The 11,458-nt window shown below is 33.7% G+C and overlaps 2 protein-coding genes across 2 annotated transcripts; both read right to left on the reverse strand.

The window, feature by feature from the left end:
- Window positions 1–3,378: 3,378 nt before the first annotated feature.
- Window positions 3,379–4,581, reverse strand: LOC126908179 (uncharacterized). Its single transcript, XM_050690089.1, has one exon. The coding sequence runs from the start codon at window positions 4,579–4,581 to the stop codon at window positions 3,379–3,381; it is 1,203 nt and encodes a 400-aa protein (XP_050546046.1).
- A 1,170-nt stretch (window positions 4,582–5,751) lies between these two features.
- LOC126908180 (uncharacterized) lies at window positions 5,752–7,030 on the reverse strand. Its single transcript, XM_050690090.1, has 2 exons — window positions 6,947–7,030; window positions 5,752–6,456 (listed from the first exon to the last, which is right to left on the reverse strand). The coding sequence occupies exons 1-2, from the start codon at window positions 7,028–7,030 to the stop codon at window positions 5,764–5,766; spliced, it is 777 nt and encodes a 258-aa protein (XP_050546047.1). The 3' UTR covers window positions 5,752–5,763.
- Window positions 7,031–11,458: the final 4,428 nt, after the last annotated feature.

Below are 11,458 nucleotides of genomic sequence, written 5' to 3' on the forward strand. Positions count from 1 at the left end.
ATTTTATCCACAACCACATAAAAATAGCTAATTTTAAATCTATCTTTTGGTGATAACTCTGGTGTGTCATCTGTAGCTTCATAGCCAAAGTGTCTCCTTTTCCGTCTTTGTCTTGTAGACTTAAAAACAATTTCACTAAGGCCTATTTCTTCTGCTACTTCTTTACCTGTCACTAGTGCAGATTCAAAACCCTGATCCCTATACTCATCTAACCATTTCAAGAATACCTTTAAATGATTTATTGCTGCATCTAGATTCATACTTCGACTTTGCCATATTTTACTAATAACGTGAATTTTCACCAGGATATCGTACCAAACTACTAATGAAATAATGAACTCAAATGTCGAGATTTCATTTTCTAACGAATGACATTCACTTATAAGTAAACAGTCTGTGCTCTTTTCCCGTAGACTTGACAGAGCGTCACAAACCTTACTCAACTGGAACCTGACTGCTTTTACAGACTCCACTCTACACTCCCATCTAGTTTCTGTAAGAGGTTTGACTTAAATATCTACATGTTCTTTAAGTTTACTCCATCTATAACTAGAGCATGAAAATATTGTGTACAATCTTTGCAAGGTTTCAAAAAATGTCTGTGCTTGAACACTAGATGACGCTGCATCGCTTAAAACTAAATTCCAACTATGACTACCACATGGTACAAAAAAAGCCAAAGGGTTCAAGTTTAAAATTTTTTGTTGAACACCATTTTGAATTCCTCGCATATTTGACCAATTGTCGTAACTCTGGCCTCTGCAGTTAGCTATATTCAAGCCTAGTTTATCAAGTTCTTTTAACAAGTAGTTGGTTAATTCTTCGGCAGTAGTTTTTTCAACTGCAACAAACCCGATAAAATGCTCTTTAGTTGAAGCAGTTTCCATAAATCACAGAGAGTTGTTCAATTCTTGCAATATCTCGTGTACAGTCTAAAATGATAGAATAGTATTTGTTTTTAAAAACTTTTTCTGTTATATTTTTCACTACATAATTTGCCATTAGAAGTATAAACTCATTTTGAGTTTCTTTGCTCAAATAATGATTTCTACCAATTTTTTTGTTGACAATTTGATTTAAATGTTCTCTCAATAAAGAGTCAAATTTAGCAATTAATTTTAGAAGATCTAAAAAATTACCACTTCTATCTGAACTGTCTGAAGTTATTGTTTCTATATGATCTCTAAATGCTAAATTGTGAGAAGCTAAAAACTGTACAATTGCTAAAAGCCTCTCCATTACATCTTTCCACCGTTGAGCTTCAGATCTAATCTGAGCTTCAGTCTCTCAATCAATGGTTTCAAGTGTTTTTAAACGCTTTTTTAGTTCGAACCATTTTAACATACACTCTCTGTGCGTTTTGTTATTTTCATGACATTTTAAAATTAAACTTAAGTGTTGCCAATCATTTGTACCTTTCCTAGAACTTAAGGCACAATTGGAAATGTCAGAAAATAAACGGCATGCAAAGCAGTGAGCAGAATCATTTGATTCAGAGTAAATGAACCATCGCCATTTTTGTTGCTCACCGTTTAACAAATGTCTAATGTAGTGAATGTTACTAAAATGTCGTCCACTTCAATTCTAGTTCGCTCTGATTGGGTTAAAATTTTTGGCCAAATATAGGAATCACTTATGTCGTAGGTATCCCTGGTTTCATCATACTCCTCGGCCTCAAATTGATAATATTTCTCTTTTACTGGGTCTAAAGATGATGGTATCGAACTTATTAATAACAGATCTCTGGAAAGCAGTGATCCCGGTACTGGTTGCTGGGCTGATCTCTGTTCTAGCTGCAGTTCTAAAGTAGCAGACACTGACTGGGGGGTTAATGAAGATGGATCTGCAGGGGTAGAATGATTATGTGTTTCAGGGCTTTCTAAACTTGCACTGTGTAATCCTAATGGACCACAAGTAACAGTTTTCTTTGGAATTTCAATATCACTACCGTTCTTAGAAGTTTCAGCTTTTAAAAACGTGGTTAATGTGTTACGAAGCTGCCCTTCAAGTACTTTCCTTTTTTCATTTCTTTTTCTTTTGGCACTTATATGGGAATCATATTTTCTACCAATATCTCGATTGCGGGAAGCTATTGAAAAGTCTAACATGAAAAAACCAAATTATTTTATAATTCAAATAAAAAATTACCCTTTTTATTATCATTTATCAATAAACCATTTTTTTAATTTTTTTTAAAATTTCATGAAATTAATTTTTCAAGGTCAAACAATAAACGTGGTTTCTCGGTGATGGTGGTAAGGGGAGGCGTGGTCTTATCAATGATGGGGTAAGGGGAGGTGTGGTCTCATCATTGATTGGGTAAGGAGAAGGCGTGGTATCACGATGGTAGGGGGAATTTGGGACTTGTTAAGGTAAATCAAAATGGCGGTTTAAAGTGCGCATGCGCACTATAACTACATGTCTGCAGTGGGGGGAGGTAGCCATATGGTTGTTCTCCTCCTACGATGCCATCTACTAGAAGGATAAGGTAAACCTCATGTGAACTGATAACGGTAACTGATAAACGTACGTGTAAACATCTACTAGATACATTGAAATAGTGTACGTCATATAGTGGCCGCCGTTGTCACTATAACATATTTACTTAATATTAACGCAGCAAGGGTGTCCGTCAAAATTCCTACAGAGGGAGGGGGAATGAATCTTGAATTAAACTAACCTGGATGAATCCAAGTTAAACTAACAACGTTTTCTAAGAATTTTTATCATTGCCTACCAGACGCATAGGTAAGCATATTTCCAACGTCAAAGGCACCGCCATATTATAACCCACATTACCGTCTTCATTTTATAAAAACAAAGACAACGTCTGTTGTTATGGCATAATAAATTCTAAGAATTTTATCATCGTCTACCAGACGCTTAGGTCAGCAAATTTCAAATATCAAAGAAGTCACCGCACAGTAATGTCGTATGAATCTTATCATGGGTAACCAGACACTTAGGTCAGCATATTTCCAACATCAAAGGTACCGCAATATTATAACCCATATTACCGTCAACATTTTATAATTGCTGTCTGCGTTTTATCAAAGTTATCTTTATCTAAGAATTTTATCATCGTCTACCAGACGCTTAGGTAAGCATATTTCAAACATCAAAGATGTCTCCGTACAGTAATAATCATTGTCGGCTATATTTTATGAGAAAAAATGATATCGTTCATCGTTTTTCACGCCTACACATTATATTATTTAAACTATTCGCTTTTGATTTATGTACTAAATAAATGAAATATAATAAAGATAAGGTATTAAAGTAAATAACACATTCCTTTAGAATAGCAAAATATATATTCAAGTAATTATTAGTATTTTATAAATAAAATTGTTTACATTATTTTTTGAAAATAACAAATTATAATATTTTATGAACTTCATTAGTCATAGGATTATATTCAAACATTTTGTCGTGTACAATTAAGCAATATGCTGTAGTGTTGGTCGGAAAATTTTCATCAGATTCAAATTCTAATCTAATATCTACAGGCGCATTTTTTAATTTTTCGTTTTGCCTCGAACAGTCAATGACAATGAGTGGAGCAATTGTCTTGAATTCTGTTTTTGTCAGCATTGGACACGCCATCTCTTTTTCATAGAACGCCTCTTGGAATTGAGTGTACATGTGATATGGTACAGCATACTTATCATTTGAAAAGTCCATTCGCAAGTTATCATAGGGGTACGATTCCGAATTCAAGTATACTTTTAGAGATGATAACGAACAATGGTCAAATCTACTACTATCTTTGTTTATTTTATTTTTTCTATCCACTTGAAAAGCTACAATAACAAATCTCGGGCTCTCAGTCTGCGATGAAGTTTTCACAGTCCAGGATTGTTTTTTACTATTTGGTAGGCCAGGATTTTCATATAGATCCCAACTTCGAAATGCTATTTGAAGCGGTGTTGAGGTTTCCAAGATTTTGAGCATGTCTAACCGCATGGCATCCGACACACTTACATGTGGAACTTTCCATATAACTTTGTTCAAAATAATTTTACAACTTGATAAATTTTCATTTGTTGAGTAAATACAGTTTAAGTCTGTACCACTCCGTTGCAATATTAAGTCTTGACGACAATTAACGATGACTTTTTTATGATCCTCGGCAAATCCTAATAATAACCTTAGAGGTATGCATACTTCGAATTTCATACTCGTATTTGCAGTTACAACACTCCAGCCAGCATTTTCAAACCGTGTATGATCATTCGGTGAAAACGTGACGTATCCTTTTATTGTAGACATTATCCCAGGCATACGCGATCTATCTATTTCTATTGAGTTCAATAAATATCTTATTTCAGTGAAGCAGTGAGCTAGCCAATTGTTAACCAATTGTACATCTGAGCCGGCAGGAACTCCCGAGAGTTCTCCATCTATCAAGAGATAGGAATCACATGGAAGGGTGTAAACATCTTGCTGTTGAATACATATTCGTATCTCATCATTATTCGATAGTGCGCTAACCGAAAACGGTTGATAGGAAAAATAATCCAATTTCACTATGCGGTCTTCATTGTACGGTGTTTCCATTATTTCTAAAATATCGTCCATTGTTAATTGTATATCCCAAAGCAGAAAGAATGTCAAGGTTTTCACGTCGTATCTCTTCAACTAATCGTTGTTTAATGATTGGTTTTTTAATATTAATCTTGGTTTTATTGAATTGAAGAGCCATCGCGTATATGTAGACGTATAGTAACAGGCTCACCTCTAAAGTTAATCGCTTTATCGTCTTGATCTGTTATTTTCACTGTTATAGAGTATAGTTGATTGGATATTAATGGATAGTATATCAAATTTTTAGGATTTTCAACAATACGGTAACCAGCTGCCACTCCTGGATTAAACTCGTGAACCGTATGACTAGGAATTCCGTTGTCAAATGCGCCATAAGCAGCGTTACAATTTATTTTTATACTAGTTAAATTATTTATGTTAGCAACTTGATCCGATATATGTATTTTATTTGCGTCGAGTATTTTTCGATGAAAGCCTAAAATACCACCTATACTATTTTCAACGCTAAAATCTATCTGTCGGCTACACTTTAATTCTGATTTTAAAGTGTTTTTATTAGCCTTCAACATGAATGAGATTTTATACGACTGAAGACGTTCTTCTAGATATTTACTAATGTCTTCAAGTTCATAAGTGCCTTCAGGCACTTTAATTTCTATGTTATTTTCAAGAAGCTCGTTATTTGTATTTATCAAAGTGAATGTATTGTTTGACTTGTCAATATTAGGTATTGAATTACATCCGTAAAATCCCAACAACGCAACCTCTGGTGCTCCAGTGAATTCTATCGGTGGAAAAAAACTTGATGTGACTTCCGACGTTGTGTCATGCAGCGTAAGGGTCAGCGATTTGAGCATTGTGATTTTAAAAATTTTAAACACAGCTGGCCACAAACGTTTGTGTTATATTTTTGTTTCTGATTATAATTGTATTTCACGCGCAATCCGGTGAAATATTTTTCAAGTTCCAGCGGAGGAGGTAAATTTCCAAAAGAGTCAAAATACACCACGTCCTTGCTTTTCTTGAAATACGCTACCCAATGCGTTCCTTTTCCACGGTCAATGTCCAAATTAACAACTGCACTCTCGTATATTTTGGGCTTGACAGGCAACTTATCTCTTGAAAAAACACCGCGAAAATGACTGATTCCGAATGACTCAGCATATTTTATAATATCTAAATCGCTGAGTGCACGTCGCTTGGGTAGTGTCAATGCTAGTTTTTTTGATGTTTCAAATAGAATCCACCACCCTTCTTTTTCCCAGTATATGGATGCAAGTATAATGCATTACCGATTTTCACTGGTTTATTCGAATTTACGTTTTTTCTAACTTCGTGTGCAGCTCTTACAATACTCGATACTCCACCAGCCAACGACCCTAAAGCTGAAAGTCCAGCAAAAATAGGAATGAGTGGCAGCACACCACCAAATTTAGGTACTTTGATAGTGCGAGGTGTTTTAAATTTTTCTTTGCTCTTTACAGCAACACGAGCTGCCGCTAATGCCAAGTTTGCCGCACTGTTAATATCTTTTGAATTACGCATAGCTTTACGTCCAACTCGCAGTACACCACCAAAGCCCATTCCAATTTTTCTTTTAGCTTTCATTGTATTTGTAACAGCATACGCAACAGCCTTTTCTCCAAATGAACTATCGTTTGCTTTTACGCGGTCCCAAGCACGTTTTTCCAACTCGTAATCAGCCAAATGCCGTTCTGATAAATCATTTGTTCTTGCGTACGCATTATCATGTTCACGACAAGCTGCATCGAGTTTATTTATTCCAGGATCACCACGTGCTAGTTTTTTATTAAGTTTTGTGCCTGGTCCGCAATACTGATACCCTGGAACATGCATTTCAATAGGCAATCGATTAATTATTGAATTAACAATNCAGTGGTCGGCAACCTTTTTTAATTCTCGGGCCACATTTACAAATTAAAAAGAGTTCGCGGGCCAGATAAAAAAAAAAAATTTATAATTACATTATTTATTATGCAAAAAAATACTATCTAAAACTTAAAATAATAATATGACTTATATAAAATACCCGTACCAAAAACGCAACGTTCAATTATATTTATACAAAATGATATTCAATTAAATTAGTCGATTTAGAATTTAAAGCGGGCCGTATTCAATAGCCACGCGGGCCGGATACGGCCCGCGGGCCGCCGGTTGCCGACTACTGCCCTAGAACATGCATTTCAATAGGCAATCGATTAATTATTGAATTAACAATACCGCGTCCTACACTTCGCTTTGTCGCACGTCTTGTTCGCACCATTTTCAATTTATAACTGTAAAGGTTTTTTGAGTTTTTCATCATTTATACTCATTATTCGTTTGACGAGTAATAGCGTGCGCTAATAATGTTTTTTGAGAAACAGAAACATACTCTATCAGTCGATAATGTCGTGGATCTTACAGACCCCATCGAGTCTAAACATGGACCACTGTTACCCAACACAATAAGATGCATAATATGTGGACCATCAAATTGTGGTAAAACAAATGTTATGTTTAAATTATTAACTGAGGAAAATGGTTTGCGATTCGAGCACCTATACGTTTACACGAAAACCCCGGATCAGCATAAATATAAATTATTAGGTGAGATTATGGATAATGTGGTAAAATTATCCATGTTCACCAGCAGTGAAGACGTGCCACCACCCGAAAAATTAGAAGCAAACTCTGTATTTGTATTCGATGATGTGATTTGTGAAAAACAAATTCATATGACATCTTATTTTTGCCGAGGGCGACACAATGGTGTTGATAGTTTTTACCTAACACAGACGTATTCTAGAATTCCAAAACAACTGATAAGAGATAACACTAATATGATTATACTGTACAAACAAGATGAAACAAATCTCAAACACGTTTATGAAGATCATTGTTCCAGTGATATGAGTTTTAATGAATTCAAAGCAATGTGTTCACAATGTTGGAATAAAGGACGATATAGTTTCATTACTATAGTGAAAGATGATGACCTCAACAATGGCCGATATCGATGTGGGCTTGATATATTCATAAAAATGACGCGAGTATAAAAAGACGACTCATACTGCTATATGTTTAGTTTATATCAAGATGTCGGATAAAGTGTTGAAAGAAATTATAGGCTCTAAACAAAACATAAAAAATAAAATACAGTTAATTCATAGAAATGTTGAGAAATCGGAAAATTTTGTACGTACACATATGTCACCGCTGGTGACACCTCTTCAAGAAATAGCTAATCAAAATCGTGTTGAAATGGAAGAAAAGCAAAAGCATAGAAAGTCATTGTTTCGTCACTTGGACAAAGCCCGTCCTATAGTAAAAACTGATCCAATTACATCCGAAGAAAATGATATGATACAGAGCTCTAGCGAACCCTCTACATATCAGGAAGAGGAAATAAAGATGGAAAGTTCAATAAAAAATGAACCTTCTACATCTCAGGAAGAAATAAAGACGGAAAATGTCGATAAGCCTAAACGCTCGTTTTCCAGTGAAATGCAGCGAGAAGATTTTTCAAAGTGGTTGTTAGAAATGGACCCGGTTTACGGTTTAAAGTATGTGAAAGATAATGATTTTATCATGGGCAATACTACGGTTAAAATAACCGATGATTTTTCAACAATCAAAGTTGGGAAATTAGCACCACGACCACTAAGTTATGGGCTTTATCAATTATTATTTAAAAGTAAACCTGCAGTTGGTTCATTCAATAAAATGGATTTATCGGATTATAAAATTTTACTACTTTACACTAATGCCCATTTAGGTCGAGATGGAAAATTGAAATGTAATGTAGGTTATAAATATAAATACATCATTAGTAACTTGTTTCCTCCGAAAACAGGCAGTGGTGTGTTAACCTACAAAATTTTAAACAAAAGACCTAAAGAATACGTATATTGGAACGATCCTAATGAACTCATAGTTCGATTAGAACTTTTACACGCTGCAAGAAGTGCCGGAAATACAGGTGTGGGAAACGAAATACTGTCAATAGAAGAAGAGTTACGAGAACTAGGTGTAATATCATGAGTAAAGTAGCAGAGAAAGTAGCAAATGAATTACATAGACCGGCTAGAAAAATATTTCCTAGAAGAAGAGTTGTATCGTATGGCAAAGATGACTTGTGGCAAGCAGATTTAGTAGATATGAAAAAATACTCTACAAAAAATAAAAATTTTACCTATATTTTAACGATAATCGATGTTTATACAAAATATGCGTGGGCTGTGCCTTTAAAAAATAAATCTAGTACAGAAGTCAAGTCGGCTTTTGAAAAAGTCTTGTTCAATAGATCTCCAAAAAACTTGCAACAGACCGAGGTTTAGAATTTTTCAACAAACATTTTCGGATGCTCATGAAGAACAAAAATATAAATCATTATTCAACCTACTCTACAATGAAAGCGGCTGTTGTGGAGCGATTTAATAGAACACTAAAAGAAAAAATGTGGAAAAAATTTACTACCAATAGATCATATAGTTGGATAAACATTATAGCAGATTTAATAACAAATTACAATAATACAAAACATAGCGCCATAGGAACAACTCCTAGTATAGCATCACGTAATCCTGGAAATGTCAGTTTTAAACGGCTACCTAATTTAAAATATAATAAAAAGTTTAATATTGGAGATAAAGTTCGTCTAAGTAAGCATAAAGCAGTATTTTCAAAAGGATATACACAAAATTGGACATCGGAAGTCTTTACAATCGCAAAAATTCGTGATACAAAACCCGTGGTGTATGAGCTAACAGATGAAAACAACAGACCTATAAATGGTTGTTTCTATGAGCACGAACTTGGCAAGACTCAGTTTCCAGAAGTTTATCTAGTGGAAAAGATCATTAAGAAGAATAAAGACAAATGTTTTGTCAAGTTTGTTGGTTTGGATAATTCACATAATAAATGGATAGATTCAATCGATATTATATAAAATGCCTATAATTTTTTGATATTAATTGTAATAAAACATTTAGTTAAATAAATAACAATTACAAATACAACACGAGGTTTTTTTTTATTTAATATCAAAAAAAAAAAAAAATATATATATATATATATGTATATACGTGTACATATCTGTGAAATATATACTAAACGATTTTTTCTCTTCTTATTATATCGTACAGTACAATAGATGTGAATATGTTCTATGTATAATCTTGTACTTGGATTTATAGGATGATGGTGCCACTACACCGTTTGAAAAACTCCCTCATCGAGGTTGGCAGACCTATCAGGTTAAAATTTTCTGCTATAAAATAGGGGAAACTCTATATTTTAGAGCTCAGTTGATTTCGTATACAATATATANTATATTTTAGAGCTCAGTTGATTTCGTATACTTTATGTGTACCTACATATATATTGTTCGGAATAAATTTTATAATTACGTTAGAGTTTAAGTATAACTGTTACTGAGCACATACACGTACATGTAATGGATACTGAAAGCACGTTTCTCACTGGGATGATTGTTGACATACAGGGTCTAATGTCTGCTGATCATTCATTTTTGGTTAAAGAAANACTAATGTCTGCGGATCATTCATTTTTGGTTAAAGAATTGTCCGTCATCGCTCTGGACTCTACATGTCTCTCTCACTGGGTATTCAAACATCCAAACACCGTAAAGGATGATAAGAAAACCACATACTGGTTAAAAAAGTACCATCATGGCTTGGACACAAACATTGGCGATATCGAATACTCTGAACTACCGAGAATAATGAAACTGTTACGCTGTGAGACTATTTACGTAAAGGGAGCTATCAAAAAAAGTGTTTTGGAAAAGTATTTACCAAACCAGAATGTAATCGACATGGAAGACTTGAATTGTCCACCGTTATACAATCTATTCTGCTCTACGAAACCATGCTGTGTTCGACACATGAACAACTATAAAATGTGTAGCTTGTATAAAGCAATATGTTTAAAACAATGGCTGATTTACAACTCTTAAATGTATAAATTAATAAAAAAAAATAAATAAATAAAAAAAAATTGTTTTTTTGTAAAACTAATATATTTATTGTATATCACAAAAATAAATATTTATTTACATATATAAATAAGAATTTTTTAAGATTAATTATTTTCATCCTTTTTTTCCACACGCTTTGTCAATAAATATTTTACCTTTATTGAACAAAACCCAAGCGCATTTGGGAGACCATCGTGCATGTTCTGTCCACGGTTCGTCATCATCATCCCAGTCTCTTAGTACTTGACTACAGCAAAAACAACACATTCGATCATTTTGACCGTTACCTGAAATGATATTTACTATGAATTAATCAATATAGCGTGAATCGGTGTAATTATTAGTATTCTTTCAACAAAATAAATTAAAGCTGATTATGTAACTAGCATCTTGATGTAGTCTAATATTATATTAATAAACTATACTATTACCTATATAAAAAAATCCAGCTTCGCATAGGTTTTGTACTTTTTGCATCATTTTTCTTTGACACTTGTTAAATGNAAATTAAAGCTGACTATGTAACTAGCATCTTGATGTAGTCTAATATTATATTAATAAACTATACTATTACCTATATAAAAAAATCCGGCTTCGCATAGGTTTTGCACTTTTTGCATCATCTTTCTTTGACACTTGTTAAATGTTGCCATACGAGCGACATGTACTAAACGATATATAATTAGGAGTTTTAATTTGACGGACCATTTCTAGTAAATATTCTAGTTNGTTTTAATTTGACGAACCATTTCTAGTAAATATTCTAGTAAATTTTCGGCTTTCATACTAGAGCTAATTGCAGAGGGTGGAGAACCGTACAAGCCACAAACATCATACGCTGAAGAGAGAATATTCATAAAACATACAAGAGATACAAACACGTACATTTTGAATTACCTGAACTGT

The sequence above is a fragment of the Daktulosphaira vitifoliae genome, unplaced genomic scaffold (assembly GCF_025091365.1).
Source record: "Daktulosphaira vitifoliae isolate Bord-2020 unplaced genomic scaffold, ASM2509136v1 Scaffold_5, whole genome shotgun sequence".
Classification (NCBI taxonomy): domain Eukaryota; kingdom Metazoa; phylum Arthropoda; class Insecta; order Hemiptera; family Phylloxeridae; genus Daktulosphaira; species Daktulosphaira vitifoliae.